The sequence below is a fragment of the Daucus carota genome, chromosome 6, assembly GCF_001625215.2.
Source record: "Daucus carota subsp. sativus chromosome 6, DH1 v3.0, whole genome shotgun sequence".
Lineage (NCBI taxonomy): Eukaryota > Viridiplantae > Streptophyta > Magnoliopsida > Apiales > Apiaceae > Daucus > Daucus carota.
Genome location: NC_030386.2, coordinates 28,001,579 through 28,018,183, shown reverse-complemented (window position 1 = coordinate 28,018,183; position 16,605 = coordinate 28,001,579). Strand labels below are relative to the sequence as shown.

Genomic DNA, 16,605 nt, shown 5'->3' with positions numbered 1-16,605 from the left:
GCATAAATGCTTTCTATATCTTGTAAAATTATAGCTCTGGAAATAGGGGAATGAAGGGCTCTTAGTTTTATTCTACATTGGTTCCTTCTGCTCTTGAAATATATTTCCTTGCTTTTGTCCTTGTCTTTCCTTTTTCTAGATGCTTTGCCTCTTTTCTTTTTTCTGAGACTCCAGATGGTTATTCACACAGTGTGCAGCTGTTTCACACATACGTTGTGCTTGAATATTCACGTGTTTTATTCCATTTTTCAGCTATACCCATATAGTATAAATAGAGATGATCTGTATGAGGTTTCTTCATTGTGCTTTGAAACATATCAGTCATTAAACTTGCTGGTCTTATAGCAGTGCAGGTTTTTGGTTTGTGAAGATGAGCTATGCAAATTCTTCAATGAGTTCTGGTTTGTGTTAATGACTTTACTTTCTAGTCTCTCTTCTTTCCATTATGGATAACTGTCACTGTGGGTAATGACTAAATTTATTTATTTTGTTTTTGTTTTTTGATTTTAGGGAGCCAAACATCTAGAAGACAACTCGAATTCGGAAGGACCTATGTGGTGAAACCCAAAGGTAAACACCAAGCAACAATAGTTTGGCTGCATGGTCTTGGTGATAACGGCTCCAGGTATTCATCGCAATTTAACTTTAGTTCATTAATCTTTCTTGTTAATACTACATGAGCTTCTTGTATCCTCTTCTTTTCCTCATCTCTTTTCAATTGAATTTTAAATCTGTTAATGAACTTCTTCAGCCATCTCAACTCTCCACTAAATGAACTCTCATAGAAGTCGATATGTAGCTCTGCTCAAAGGGTGTCACTTGTTTCAGAAAGAACTTTAAGAACTAGAATACGGAGAACCATGACTAAACATGGCCAGTTCACAAGTTCAAAGTATTTGATATTTTTAGTCATGCATTATACACTATTCCACTGGGGTTTATACATTGTTCGGATCAGTGTCTAAACAGTCATATCAGTACAAATAAAACATGAGTACTTTTCGGATTCATCTTTTAGTTATGTAAAAAAAAGCAGAATCTTACTACTCGCATAGGACAAGAATTTTGTGATTGCATGCTTAAAGGTCCAGGTTCTCATCACAAAACCGTTATGGTACTTGAGTGCTCATATCTGCAGAACTCTTACTACATCTTTCTTTCTTATTGCAGCTCATCCCAACTATTGGAAAATCTCCCCCTTCCAAATGTACGGACATTTCTCACTTTGATTAACTACAGTCGCTTATCCTATCCTGTCATTAGCGATTAGTCTCTTATATAGTACTGATAACTAAATGTTACTATTTCAGATTAAATGGATATGCCCAACTGCTCCTACCCGTCCGGTGGCTCTACTAGGGGGCTTCCCTCGCACCGCATGTAAGTTGATACCGAACATATATATCTGTTGTTACAATTAAAAATTTCATCTGACAAACTTTTTTGCTATACCAGGGTTTGACGTAGCAGAGCTTTCTGAAGATGGTCCAGACGATATGGAGGGTTTAGACTCTTCAGCAGCACATATTGCTAAATTGTTATCAACAGAGCCTTCTGACAGTAAGTTTCTCCATTAATCACTTGTAGCATGTCAGCTTTTTCTTTACTAGAGGTTTTGCAACCTCAGACATTCACTTTCTTAATTTTCCCTTTACATTGTTAAAATTATGTTGGCCATTAGTTGTACTTTGTTTAGGCCACTGCATCTAGAGTGTTTTCCTGTGAAGCTAAGACATATCTCAATGTTTCTTAACAGTTCATCTTGGTATTGGGGGCTTTAGTATGGGCGCTGCCGCAGCCCTCTACTCTGCCTCTTGCTATGCTCAGGGAAGATATGGAAACGGCAATTCTTACCCTATAAACCTAAGAGCTGTTGTAGGTCTAAGTGGCTGGCTTCCTTGTTCAAGGTATGATCTGAGAATATTACTGACCTCTTCTGTAACTATAAAATCTTACGAATTTTTGCATTAATGAATGCATGATCTAATTGTCAAACTCCATCACACATGCATTTATCCTAATTACTCGCTATTATCAGGAGCTTGAGGAACAAGATACAATCTTCACATGAGGCTGCAAGGCGTGCTGCATATTTGCCAATATTACTTTGCCATGGAACCTGTACGTTTCTTCTTTGAATATTCCCTGGTCATGGTTTATAACAATAAAAGTCGAGAAGAGGGCTTTTTGATCTTCACTCTCTCACTCGTGTTATCTTATCTGATGTCAGCTGATGAAATAATTCCTTTCAAGCATGGAGAAAACTCCAGCTACTTTCTGAGCTCAGCTGGATTCCGATACCTCACATTCAAAACTTATGAAGGGTATTAGAAAAATTATTATCATCCTATATTAACACGAGTCTTATCCCGTGTCCTTGGTATCGTGCCAATAATACACACTGAGGTTTGTTCTCTCACTCTGCAGGCTTGGACATTACACAGTCCCTAAGGAAATGGAAGAGGTCTGCAACTGGCTACACAGCATGTTGGGGCTTAAGGGGTCGCGCTGAACCATGGCCTAGTAGTTCGGATTAAAATGCTTTTACTAAAGCGAAAGAGGAAAGGAAACATGATTATATATACTGATAAATGGTAGATTTTTGAACGAGTTGGCGGTGGTATAGAGATGAGTTGCTAGTCTTCATGTTTTTGTTTAACTACCAAAATAAAAGATTCACTATATGTTCCTTTATATTTTGGATTGGTTTGTAGGCACTTATTTAGAGTTGTTTAGGTGAATTCAACTTCTGTGTTAACAGACTACTCTGATATTCATTGTACTATGTAATACTCATTTATGAATTAAACGGGATACGTATCCCCTTGTGTGTATCAATCTTATATGAAAACATGAATATGGATCCCTTGTGTGCAGTGGCGGATCTGGCTATGAAGTTAAGGGGGGTCAATTTTTTTATAAAAAAAATTAAAAGGGGTCACAAAAAAATTAAGGGGGGTCAATTTCAATTTTACAACCTAAAAATATGTATATTATTAATAAAAAAAAATTTAAGGGGGGTCAGTTGCCCCCTCTTGCCCCTTCTAAGATCCGCCTCTGCTTGTGTGTATCAATCTTATATGAAAACTTCCTGAAACCCTACTGCTAAGATGAGACTTGTGTTTGTGTATTGGTATGACTAGCAGTAAGCTTGTTTGTTGCATTAAACAAGAAACTGACTTGCTTTCTTTTCCAAAGAAAATGCACAGAATTGGCTGTTAGGTGCACAAATTCTCTAGTAAATTTTGGCAACCATGATATTATACTTACTCATGCAGGATAATGCTCAGCGTACAAACATAATTGCCTACAGAAAAATGGATGAAAACAAGCTTAAAATACTGTACGAATTCAAGTAGGTACAACTTTGTAGTTGCGTCAGACTATGCTTGCCAATAGTTGGCACAACTAGACAATATTCATCCAAGAAATACAGAGACAAAAGAAATATCCGGACAATCGTCATTAATGTCAGAACACCTAAGAAAATCCTGCTGGATTATTGTGATCAAAAGTACAACAGAAGTAAAAGTGTTCTTCCCTTTTTATTTTACCTTAAATATATAGAAAAACATGCATATAATTAATCCTTGTTTCTTTCGCTAACATTTAGAAGTAGAAACACAAACAGTACACTATCAGGCTTTACAGAAATCAATACAGATAGTTTTATTTATATAGGTTCTAAATCTAAAGTTCAACTTCAAAGTTTAAACCCTGCACTGATTTAGCAAAGAGGACGGTGGAAGTTATTCACTCTGATTGAGCAACTATGTCCTTGAGCTTTTCCTTCAGTTCGCCATTCTGTAGATTTACACCCAATGAGCCAATATAAAAACATGGGTATCCAATGACTGTCATACAAGGGACTGTAATTTACCTGATGCATATTAAGAATGATATCTGATCCTCCAATGAACTCCCCCTTGATAAATATCTGTGGAAAGGTGGGCCAGTGGCTGCATAATAATACCATAAATATATAATTACGCCATAGAAAACAATATGATAATGCATACCCTACCACAAACATTTATACGATTATATTAATATACAACTATTGTCTAAGCATGAGCTGATGAAAATAAAAGAACTGTCAATATGTGAAGGTATAGATATAATTTGAATCAAGAACTTCTTACTATATAATGTAGCAACCAAAATAAAAATAAAAATTATAATGTCATCAAAGTTTGACAAATAAATGTGAACTTGGCAAAAAAATCATCACAACATTTTCTTTCTGAAATGTACAAAACTAGAACTTAATCAAGATCTCATTCAAGCCAACCAAGATTATATGATGCAAGTATGCTTCCACATAAGGAGAAGTTGTTAAAGCTAACGTAAAGCATTAGCAGCGGAGTTGCACAGTCTTGTCAGTATGCAAAAAGAGATATGAGCATGAATGATGGATCCAATACATGAGATCACGGATGAATGATCTGATCGATCAGATAGCCAATCGTGATTTCAAACACTAAAAATAAATGTAAAAAACAGATCATGTATCAATCAATCCATTTCACCAAGTCAAAGTAATTATAACCTTAGTAGACAACAAGATATTTAATAATTAATGCAAGTTATAAATATACATATATATTATCTGCATTACAATTTACACCCAATTCTATATTGCTGATAGAATGGTAATGCCATCACAACCAAATATGTTTGAAACTCAGGCCCTGAGCAAAATTTAAGTTAGAAAAACACCTTCATAAGTTTTTTTTACAGCAACTTAGAAAATTAAACTTTGAGAAATCCCCAATGGACACTTAACATCCGATAATACATTCAACGTACACGACAACAATAGACACCAATAATCAATCAAACCTACCGCCATTAGATTTCCAAACCCATAAAATTTGAGAAGCAAAAACTATTGTCGTTAATCAGGAATGGAAAAAACTTTACTCTTCAAAGATGAAATAATGAGATGGATAGTTGGAGAGAGAGAAATACGAGGTCCTTTATATTGCACAATGAGCCTGGTACTTGTTAGTGTTATATATTTTTTTTAAAAAAGATTTGCTCTATTGGACCATATTAAAATAAAACATGATCTCTTCCAGTCTTTCGACACATTCCAGTCAACAATTTTTGCTTTGTGGATAAAAAATTACAAATCATTTGCTCTATATAGGGAGCTTTGAACTGCTGATCAAGGTACGTGTCAGTATACAGTATGTTTAAGTTTTCCTCAGTGCTATTTACAGAGATGGAATAACAGCAAGTGTATGGTTTAAGATCTCATTTTCTTTTAAGTCTACAGTCCAATTAGCATCAACTTACCTAAAATCTCTTACGGCAAGCTTAAGCTCGGGATCTTCTAATATATTTCTTGAAGCAATTGGAATTCCTGCATAGAGAGAATAGAAGAATAAGAATGACATAAATTGTTCAGATAGTTGACTAACAAAAACAAGACAAGAATTCAAGTATTTATTGAATACGAACAAAAAGAAGACTAACAGCAACAGTAATTAGCAACTTGTGAGCACTTTAAAAATCTTAATAGTAAGATGCAAGCCACAAAACCAGCACTGTACGTGTGACAAATAAAGATAAAACACTTTAAAATTCTATGCCATGTGAGCATATGCTGCAACTTAAATTGTTAAATCTTATTTGCCGCGGACTAGATTATCCCGATGCTATACATAAACCTAGAAGACTAAGGCACAAACAACCCAAATAGGCAATAACCAAATTAAACCAACTTTTCTTTCACATGCTTCATTAGGTACACTGGACAGTGAAAATGCTTGTCACTACAGTTAATCACCATCGTCAAAGCACCAAATAGAAAAATGAATGCTTGAAAACTTCATATTGTGCTTTAAAACTTGAAAGATATTTTGCATTCACTATTAAGATTATCCGCTCATTTCCTCTGCAGAATTTCAGATATACAACAGATATTTATATCATATATGAATAAAATCTGCAACCCCCTACTTCCTCTATCATGCAGATAATAGTAGCAATTTACACATATCTCTTGAGCCTTAATTTTTCCAGTAAGATATACGTGAAGGGTACTAAAAACATACTGTACTCCTTCAGCACTCTCACTGCAAGAGAGCTAAATCCACAACGTGGAATTTCAGGATCCCCTTTCATGTAAAGCATCACTGGATTGTCTTTGACATCCTACAGTACAAGCTTGACACAATTAATAAAGGCAGAGAATATACAAAAAGGTAAAAGAGGACTCCCAGGTCAACTATAGGATTGAATGAATACAATCATAATATATCTAAACTTTCAGTTCCACTGATCACTACACAAGAAAGGGATGTATTATAATACTCTTAAAATAGGTTTAAAGCTTCAGCAACTCACCTGTTCAACAATGTCCTTCACTGAGATGTCAGCATTCTCAAGCTTATTTTTGGGTTTAAAATCATCATGTGTGTCGGGATCATTTGGCACAGTAGTTGAGAATTGCATTCCATGCAAGTAACTTGATCTGGATCCCTGTTAAATTTGTAAATAAAGATTTAATATGAATCAACATATGCTATAGACTTTTTACATCAGCAGGTAAAGAGTATAAAAGATTCATTCTTTCCTTATCAATTACGATTATGATAAGCATCTCTGGTGATAAATGTTTAAATTATATAATGCAAGACATTAACACAAGCCAAACGAAGTCCATTCTCAATGTTATAGACCAAAACCCTATCTTAGCTACAAGGGGAACACAATTAAACTAAAACAACTAAACCAATTGAGCTCATCGTAAAATCTTCTTTAATCATTCATGATCTTATCATCTTACCTCGAACACAGTTTACAATAATATCTGACAGTGCCCAAGCTCATAATTTATTCATTCTTCAGATACAATACCGAAAGGAATATGTTAAAAATATACCAACATGCATATTAATATATACGATCAAGATTGTAGTAGACGTCATATTTGCCTATCCAAATATACACTAAATTTTCCAAGTCCAGTGGCTGAGGTAGAACTATTTACATTGGAGGGATAGACTGAAGTATGGAGATCATTGGTTCTATCAGTTTGTAATAAAACATTTATGTATTCCAACGACTACATGAAAATAAAATATCTAGAAAACATCTTAGCAAAATATTATTCCTAATGACATTAAATCCTTTGAATTGTACATTTTTCTTTTAGGATAGAGAAACCGCTACTTTAAAGGTCCACTAGAAAAAACGAATGAGAACAAAAACAAAAAGAACCGGTACGTATTTTGAACTCAAACTTAACTAATAAACATTTGTATTACAAAAGCACTTCTAAATTCTAATGACACCAAGAATGCTACAAAAACTTCTACCAAAGACATAACAAGCCTCTTAGTTTGTGGGGTTTACCAGTTAAACTGCTCGCAACTCCTGAAATCTAAAGATGCAAAAGTAAGTAAGAAATTCAAGTTCGAGTACAGGCCTACCACCTACCCTCGCCTGGTAGGAGCTCCTCCCCAGGCCAAGCTACGTCGTACCAAAAACTACTCTGAAGGATATGTAATGACCAAAACACTAAACTCTAAACATTTCTATTGAAGGAAGCAGATTGGATACCATTAATCAAACATATATGAACAAGATACAGTCAATCTGGGTAAAAACATAGTCAATCAAATATATTTTTTCCAAGGATAAGACACTGAACAAGAACCATGACACCAATATAGAATCTGCGGATACGAGGTATTCATTTTCACAGTCGCAAGAAACTAACTAAAATCAAAGCCCGCCCAACTTAATTAAACATATATAGTAAGAACACATGAGTAGTATTACGATTATTCGAAACACGAAGCTAGGCTTGCGTACATCTTAACCTCAAGAATCCAGAAATTAACCAAAAAAACTAACACGAATTAAAATAAAAGCGTGCAATTAAATTACAAGAAAGGGCTTGATAAATGATACCAGTGAGATAGAACGAGCGGCTGGAAAGGCCGAAATGCCCTTGAAGAGTAAGCCAGATAATGATTTGGCCATTACTACAGCACAAGCAGCGGAGAGATACAGATGGGAGGGAGATAGATACGCGTCCTTTCTATGTAATCGAACACTCTGATGAAGGAGGAGATATTATAAGCTAGGTCTTGCTTCCCTTTTCTGTTTTTGTTTTTTTTTTTTTAGGTCGGTGATATAGTATGTACATAAGTTTATTTTTACACGTCATAATATTGTTTTGTATCATATTATTTGTTCTGTTAACGCTTCTCGATTAAAAAAGATTTGATGTAAAATAAAATTACAACATGTATAAATAAATTTAGAATATGTATATATTTACGATTCTTTGATATCTAGAGTAAATAAACCATAAAGGTTTAAATAAATTATTATTTTATTTTTTTAGTCAAAATTAATTTCACATAACACAATCTCTAATATTTTATCATATACTTATAATATACCCGAGAATGTATTCCTTGGTTCTACTTGTTTGCCGGGGAATGTAATCCGTTGTGTTTATATGAAATTTAGAAAATATATTTTAGGAATTTTTATTTATGTATTTGTTTGACTTTCTAGAAAATATTTTCTAAATACTTTTGTGTTTGTTGTTGTTTATTTGATTTTCTGAAAATAAGACATTTTTCAAGGGAGAAAACGTGATGAATTTTAGGAAGATGACTTCTCTTTCGGGACCAATAAAATATTTTTCAAAAAACTGTTTATCATTATTTTCACAAACTTGTATGAAATTCCCTACTAATTTTTTGGAGAAAATTTTTGTTACAAAGTTTCTATCGCAGGATGCAGATAGCGGGTGTACTCCGACTTCAAGCTTGGATGCAATGTATTTAATTTTGTCAACATATATCTAACGCCGTTAAGTTTTAAAAAGAAACTGTGGGTGTGACTGGAACTGTCAGTCTCCTTCTGTTTAAATTAAGTCTTACATTCGGTCATTTCTAACACGAGGTACGTGGCGATGCCCAACATTTTGGTCTTGCATTTTGTGGTTCAAGAATCAAGATATGGCAAGAAGCGCAGGTGCTTTCTAGTGCCAACCAAATTTGCAACCAACTCTCGCTGATGGTTGGAAGTTGTGAGAACCTGAAGAAAGATGTATCTATGGATTCAGACGAGCTTAGGTATTGGACTCTGATGATTACAACTGAGGGTTCTCTATATCAGTAGATAAAGGAGATGATAAGACCTTTTGTTGATAGAATAGATCTCTAAATACTTTAATGGGAACTCTGTCAACGAAGAAGTAGCATGGACACTCTAACAATTCTCTATTGTGTTTGCAAGGAAGTAGCATTAACAGATAAGCGAACAATTGGCTAAGTGCTAAGACCATATCCAAGTAGCTGATGAAGGAGCTGGTTGATCCACAAACAGTAAACTGAATTGCAAGTACTAAAAACATAACATGATCATTTCAACATCAAATTTGCAGGACTGTGTTACATTCAAATCAAACCCCGAGTGTGAGATCTAGCACATCAAATAAGCTAAACATCCCACTCTCATCTAACAACAATCACTCCCATTATTTAACAAGTACACAACCAAACACAAGACAAAAGAAACAAGCACCCCCACAAATCACATCTCCATTATTACTCTGTTCTCGCAGAGGACCTGGTGACCCGAGTAGTCGTAGTCTTCTCTTCCTCATCAGCCCCAGCCATACCAAAAGTGTTCTTCACAGCCTCCGTAGCCCCCTGAGCCATGCCCTTCACTTGCTCCGCCGCCGAAGACATGAGCCCCCCGGTCTTCTCTTTCCCTGCCACAGCAGTCTCCTTGGCAGACTCTCCCATCTCAGAAGCCTTCTCCTTGGTGGCCTGCATAGCTCCTCCAGTTTTCTCCTTTGCCGCCTGAGCCGTCTCACATGTCTTGTCCTTCACCGCGCCTGCCTTGTCTGAAACATAGCTGCCTGTCTGATCCTTGGACTCAACTGTCCGGTCCCTGGCAGATCCAGCCATTTCAGAGGCCTTGTCCTTGGCAGCTTGGGCCTTGTCTTTCATTGTATCAGCCATCTGTCCTGTTTTCTCCTGTTACACAACTACACATTCTTAGTACATACAACTACAAATTACATAAGAGGCCATTTAGAAACATGCATCATCAGTTCTACTCAAATGACAAGATTTGAGCAGTCATTTCAAATTCTTATATTTATATTAATATTTGAATCTCTAGATTTCAAATAAAATCCAAATCTAAATTCTCAAAGATTAAATTCAGAATTTCAAATGAAATCTAAGTTTCTAAACATGAACTAACTAAAATAAAGATTAATAGAGTTGTTATAGCACAAATGTATGTACCTGAGTATGGCCTTTGGCTTCGCCAGCTTTGTAGCTCTGATCTTGATAAGATGCCATTGCTAAGTGATGATTTTGAAAAGTATGAGCAGACAAAGAGATGGTTAAAAAACGTTTTGCTGAGAAACTTCGATAAAAATATTTCTGTTTCGATAAGCTTTTTCTTTGCAGATGTTTTGGTGGAAAAGACGCTGGGCTGCATGAGTTTATATAAGCTCCGGGAGGGCTCTGTAAGGAGGGCACGTGTCCTGAATTGTGACGCGTGTAGGGACAAGCGGCGAGTTATGGTTAGCTCGGGTGTGCATGGATAATCGACACCACTTTATGGTTGATGTCTGTGGATAAAGATAACGGTGACGCATCACAAGTCAAGTTTTATATAGATGTGTCGCTTTCAAGTTTGAACACGTTTGACCATATACGTTTCCACGGTTTCTGTTTTCAACCAACTTATTTCATTTTTGCTTTGATGTTTATTCGTTGATCTTGATCCACATGATTTTCAAAATTTTCTTGTATTTAAATATGAGATTTTAATAAAATAAATGAGAAATTAGTAATATTATTATATAATTATAATAATGACAATGAGAATAATATATTTAAAGTTTTTATCAAATATAAAATTTATGAACAAATTATTGACAGAGGATGGAAGAGTAACATTTTGATAGTTTAGGTATAAAAATCCGAACACATGTACATGGCTGTGGGGGAAAACACCAGGATAATCTAAAATATGGCTACAAAGATATGGTACAGCACTGCAGGCAGATAAAATTCGAATCTTTAAGAAGGAAATAATGGACAATTTTTTGGGTGTACTATATGCAGGTGCGGAAATCGAAAAAAGTTGTGAAATCTTGGTGAATGCACGCGTCGTTTTAAGAAGCCTCTGGATGCGACACGTATCAATTTTCATTTCACTAGCCGTTCCTGAAAATCATCTTTGATGCGCCGTATGTGTTTCTAATTGATCTCCTTCTCAAATTATGTGAGGGGTGAGCAAATTTTTGGAAATCGCATTAATTTAAAGTTGTAAATTTTAAAACTATTTCGTGTGGGTATGTATTTCTCTGCAGAAAATCAACCAAATTATCTAAGTTAGCATTTTAACATTTATGAAACACAAGGATACTTATATAGCATGCTTGTACATGGGCGAATTTCTGAGCTCAAGATATTTACTGTTTATATAAATTTTTTTTCCTCATCTGAGATTCTGAGCCATTTCTGAGTTGAAGATATTTAATGTTTACTTACAACTATATTGAAATAAAATTTTGCTCACTACACTTTCTTTGTCAAAAGTAAAGATAGGGGCTCAACTAGGCTTCAATTTGCTTTTCAACTTTAATTGTTTTGACCACAAAATGGGTTTCTTCTGGGCACGGAATTTGCTAAATTAATCAATTACTTTAATTATTGATAAAACACAAATAATCAAAATGTGTCCTTTGTGCAGAAACCATTTGGCACAAGGGGCTAAGTAGTCCATGACTCAATGGTGCTCAAACTGCTGCTGGTGTTGTAAAATATACTTACTTCTGAAGTAGGAGCTTCCATTTATCTTTTGCTATAGCCTATAACCCTCAGCATCTGAAAAATCCCAATTTTCTGACTTTTTGATTTAATCACTACACCCCACCCCAGCTTTACAGGTATTATTTTTGTCCCAGCAAAGCTATTGTAACTTTGTAAGTACTCAAGCATCATGATTTTAGAGATTTGTAATATTTACGTGTTCAGAAGACTGCAAGGTACAAGCAAAAATGTGAAATTCAAATTTGAGGGTGTTTCAAGTGTGGGTACAATTTACATATTGGTGTGTGATTTTCTACACGTAGAAACACGAAAATCAAGTGTTTTAGTGTTTTGTCTCACTTCAATTACTTGAAGACAAATGTTTACTCTTGAAGCAGTACCCCAACTATGCAATGAGAGATCAGCAAAGTAGAGCATCATAGACTGTATACATGCCAGGTCTAAATAAAAGCCGACACGAAGTTAGCGTACTGCAATTATGAGAACTGTGATGTGTAAAACTTAATTATTCTACCAATTAGAGGAGCGGTTACATTGAAATACTATTTTAAGGATATTCATGTATCATGATCCATGCATATAGTTAATTGTATTGGTAGCATGGATACAGAGTCAAGCTCCACATTTGTAATCCAAATTTAGTGAGATTTACAATTCTATTCTACGGGAAGGCATGTGTTTATTTATGACTTAATGACCTTTTAGCCCTCGAAATTTGGATGGATGTTCGGATGCAGCCTCGATGTTTAAAGTCGTTCAATTTAACCCTTAAAGTTTCACTATTGTACCTTTTAGCCCTTTTTTCAAATAACGGTATATAACGGAGGGTAAACTTGACAATTCATATTCAGGGTAAAGTTTGGGTGAACCTTTTAACCCCTAAAGTATACATCTCGTTCCTTTTAACCCCTAAAAAATACATTAAAATACATTAGATGTTCCTCTTAACCCTCAATGTTTAATGTCCCTTTTAGCCCTCACGTGTGAAATGTCAACTTTGTCCACCCCGTTGTATACCGGTATACACCATAAGGGCCAGAAGGTACATTCAGAAAACTTAAAGGGTTGAATCGAACGACTTTAAACATCGAGGCCGCATCGGAACATTTGTCCAAACCTCGAGGGCTAAAAGGTCATTAAGCCTTTATTTATATAGCACTGAACAGTAGAAAACAGATAAGCATTTCCACATCCCAATTGACAAGAACTCAAGAAGAAGGCTAATATGATGGTGCATTTTACTTTAAAGTGATAACAAAATGCAAGAAACCAGTGTAAGAGATTTACTGTGTTTTCCATGAAATTATAGTAGATTTCACTCTAAATTTCGATTGCTGAACCAATTAAAATTTTACAAAGAATATTCTAAATATAAAATATGACCAAAAAAAGCTAGAATAGCAAAGTTTTAATGGAAGCTTAAAAGAAGTATTTCACTATTTATATTGTTCGCTACAAATAAAAGGCATAAGAATCAAAGAAACTGGTTTCTTACAGTACATGGCAACCGGGCCTCACAAATATTTTCTTGCAAGAGCACGAACTTTTGTATCAAAATGAGACGATTTAATGCGAGATCCAGGAAGATACAAGGGATTCAGAAGACTCTGCATTCCATTCATCAATTGAACAGGGGTTAGAAGGTATTAATGTTCCTGTACTGAATAAGCATGGAGACAAAGGCAATATACCACTAGAAAGATAAGCTAATTTTTCAGACAGCTTAGAAACAGGATGTCAGACACATTCAGGATTTCATATGGAGGGAGGCTTAGGATTTGGTAGTAAAACTAAGATACAATGAAATTGAGAAAATAATCCATTATATGGAGGGGTGGGGGATTTTAGGAAATGGATTGCACTTTTTAATTTTAATTTTCTCTATTTTTGGAGGAATGAGGATTGCAATTTAACGGGCCAATGAAAATGTTGTCTATCCAAAAGCAACAAGGGAGATCTAAGCTTGTCTGGAAAAATAAAGAAAAATTCACCATATTGTTTTAAGTTTTAAATCAGAAAGGAAACAACTATTGTTTGTACTGATTCAAGAAATAAATGCAAAAGATAAATTAGAAAGCATAAGCATAGGCTGCCAAGAGTCTAAAATGTGGGTCTTGAACTTAAGTTTATGCAAAGGCACACGTTGACATAAAAATCCCCTTGAGATATGCTCAAACTAGCAGCAAAAAATTAGTGTTACCTCTTTATAAGCATTTCTGTCACTAAAAACTGAGGAATTTCATAAACCGGAAATGTAGAGCAAGCACTAAAACTACAATCGAACCTACAGATCTCATCTTGCTTCAGTATTTCTCATATAAATTTTCTACCGCACATGTTTAAAGGGACCTACATTCTTGAACCAAGAAATTATGTATGTAATAAGGTTGGTTTGCTTTCTACTAATTGTTTATATATTGCTCAGCAGTCATAACAAAATCTGTCTGCATATTTCAACTCACACAAAAATTCCCTTGATATTTTTACATCGTTTTTTCCTTTTTACAGAGAAGCTCCTTGATATGGAGGTCTAAGAAGACTGTAGGATTTCCATTTAGTGTTTCTTTATTTATACAGAACGACTCTAAGTAAAAAAAACAGAAAATTGGAAGATAGTGAAAGTAAAGGAAGTAAAGTTCAAATTTCACAAAAGGCTGCACCCAGTATTGCACTGGTCTTCAGCCGAATGGTTACCCTCTTTTGTTGGTTACCAAGCGGTTCCAGGACCAGGCTTCTCTGATGCACTAATATGCCGTCAAACAGGCAAAGAGAAAAAGGCTTAGTGAAAAAAGAAAATTAGGTTACCTTGATATATAATTCATGAACCTCTTGAAAGAAGCTTTTGATTCCATCATCATTCCTTGAGTCATGCAGCAGCATCAATCGCGTATGTATGGCTTGTCTGTTATGGAAACTTGTAGACAAAATGAAAATATACAGCGATTGCTAGCACTTAATTTAAAGAAAAATCACAAATTCAAGAACAATTGCCTAGGAAAAAATAAGTTAAAAACAAGGGAAAAAAGATTATAAAGTTAATTTAAGTTATGTTAGTGATCTATGCTATATTAGTGAATTCAAGTACTAAACTCGACACAAAATTTGTAAATAACAAAAGTACCTAACTCATAAACCTCAACGAACTATCAGTCCCATATTCAAGCCTTAATAATAATATTATCTATACAGCTTTGAGTTTATATGTCTGTGAATCTGTGAATGATAAGATGAGAATCAACCTCCTGCTAATTGACTGATAACTTTAAAATTAGGCTAGTTTCTGAATATATCATCAATTGAGTAATCAACAATTAAAGTTTAAAAGAAAACAAGTAGGATATGACCAGCAGTCACGTATACCGAAACGACCAAATCATTGAACCTGTCAATTGATTTCAGAAACCTGTAAGACAAAAAAGGACAATTAATCCTTGAGAAGGAAGTTGAAAGCAATGAAGGGGAAATTCAGTACAACAATAGAACGAGAGTACCAAAAAACTAATAATTGTCTCTTGCTCAAGATAAAGAAAATACATAGGGTGACAAAAGATGAAATCTCACATAGCACTTGTTGTCCATGCAATGTCCTGGACAATATCCAGTGCAGCATGCAATATGAACTGGTGCTGATGGACAGCCTCTTCTTTCTAGCATGAGAAATTAATATACAGTTGTCACCAAATGACCAAATCTACTCAACAAATCAAACCAAGTAAAGATAAAATAACAAGACAAGCATTTAGCACCATATAACTACACAAGAAAATTAAAATTTACTTTCCAACTTCGCTAAGTTTCTTGTCGGGTGCTCCAAATACTGTAAATAACTCTCTAAACTACACATAAACATAACAATGTACGAGGCATATATTTCCACAAATAGAGAAATTCAAGGTCCTATATACTTTACTTTAACAGCAACCTTTGGAATAACTAAACTGCATAAACATCCCAAAAAATCGGATAAATAACAACATACTTTAGGGGCAGCACCGACTTCAGCTTCGTATATAGGAATGTCGTTTCGGCTCACAATCATAAAACACGCAGTACTAGTCATGTTGATTGATCCTTTACCCTAACTTACACAAACCTGCGACAAACAAATTTCACGAGAATTATACATTTGAATTAAAACAGCAAAAAGTAATTACAGCAAGTAGTCAATTATCAACACAGAGAGTAAAGAAATTAGATAAGCGTAAGATCATGTCATCAGTAGAATACAGATCCGAAAGTAAAATATAGAAGAATATATTGACATGAAGGATCGAGAGGGAGATATGAATTAGAAGATGCAGATTGTAAAAGAGCTTAGAAGCAGTACCTTGTGAAGAGATTCTGCAGATCGAGAGAGATTTCAATTTGGGGGAAAGCAATAGGGGACTAGTGTAAGAACTGGCTTGCTGTGTAAATAGTAGTAGTAATTTTTCTTGCTCCCCTTCGTATAATTTACCGCTAACACGTAATGTATCATGACCACATAATTTTATCAAATTATCTTTCGAATTTTTTAAAACAAAATAATAAGAGTTTTTTATTTATTTATATTTTAATCGAAAAAATGACGAAGATATGTTTGTTTATTTCAAAATAAGTGCAAAAAATAAATTAAGTACTAGTTTAAGACAGAAGGAATAATAATTACAACTCTTTGCAAATAAATAAATGAATATAAAAAATATGTAAGATGTTTAAAAGAAGGCAAGTTATTTGACTTATATGTAAATTATTTTATATTTTTATTTTATTGTCAAATAAGTTTTAATAT

General features: G+C 34.6%; 4 protein-coding genes across 4 annotated transcripts; 1 reads left to right on the top strand and 3 right to left on the bottom strand.

Annotated features, from left to right (window-relative positions):
* Positions 1 to 247: 247 nt before the first annotated feature.
* Positions 248 to 2,834, top strand: LOC108224609 (uncharacterized). Its single transcript, XM_017399282.2, has 9 exons — positions 248 to 401; positions 511 to 625; positions 1,171 to 1,207; positions 1,311 to 1,380; positions 1,456 to 1,560; positions 1,757 to 1,907; positions 2,039 to 2,121; positions 2,231 to 2,324; positions 2,428 to 2,834. The coding sequence occupies exons 1-9, from the start codon at positions 371 to 373 to the stop codon at positions 2,510 to 2,512; spliced, it is 771 nt and encodes a 256-aa protein (XP_017254771.1). The 5' UTR covers positions 248 to 370; the 3' UTR covers positions 2,513 to 2,834.
* Positions 2,835 to 3,522: 688 nt separating this feature from the next.
* LOC108224610 (monothiol glutaredoxin-S15, mitochondrial) lies at positions 3,523 to 8,131 on the bottom strand. Its single transcript, XM_017399284.2, has 6 exons — positions 7,927 to 8,131; positions 6,355 to 6,489; positions 6,063 to 6,162; positions 5,302 to 5,368; positions 3,881 to 3,959; positions 3,523 to 3,804 (listed from the first exon to the last, which is right to left on the bottom strand). The coding sequence occupies exons 1-6, from the start codon at positions 7,996 to 7,998 to the stop codon at positions 3,754 to 3,756; spliced, it is 504 nt and encodes a 167-aa protein (XP_017254773.1). The 5' UTR covers positions 7,999 to 8,131; the 3' UTR covers positions 3,523 to 3,753.
* Positions 8,132 to 9,376: 1,245 nt separating this feature from the next.
* On the bottom strand, positions 9,377 to 10,480 carry LOC108226530 (late embryogenesis abundant protein Dc3). The gene is made up of 2 exons (XM_064080364.1): positions 10,293 to 10,480; positions 9,377 to 10,016 (listed from the first exon to the last, which is right to left on the bottom strand). Exons 1-2 carry the CDS (start codon positions 10,347 to 10,349, stop codon positions 9,582 to 9,584), a joined length of 492 nt encoding a protein of 163 aa, XP_063936434.1. The 5' UTR covers positions 10,350 to 10,480; the 3' UTR covers positions 9,377 to 9,581.
* A 2,733-nt stretch (positions 10,481 to 13,213) lies between these two features.
* On the bottom strand, positions 13,214 to 16,304 carry LOC108225116 (uncharacterized). Its single transcript, XM_064080365.1, has 6 exons — positions 16,162 to 16,304; positions 15,814 to 15,927; positions 15,396 to 15,481; positions 15,177 to 15,237; positions 14,640 to 14,726; positions 13,214 to 13,441 (listed from the first exon to the last, which is right to left on the bottom strand). The coding sequence occupies exons 2-6, from the start codon at positions 15,892 to 15,894 to the stop codon at positions 13,349 to 13,351; spliced, it is 408 nt and encodes a 135-aa protein (XP_063936435.1). The 5' UTR covers positions 15,895 to 15,927; positions 16,162 to 16,304; the 3' UTR covers positions 13,214 to 13,348.
* Positions 16,305 to 16,605: the final 301 nt, after the last annotated feature.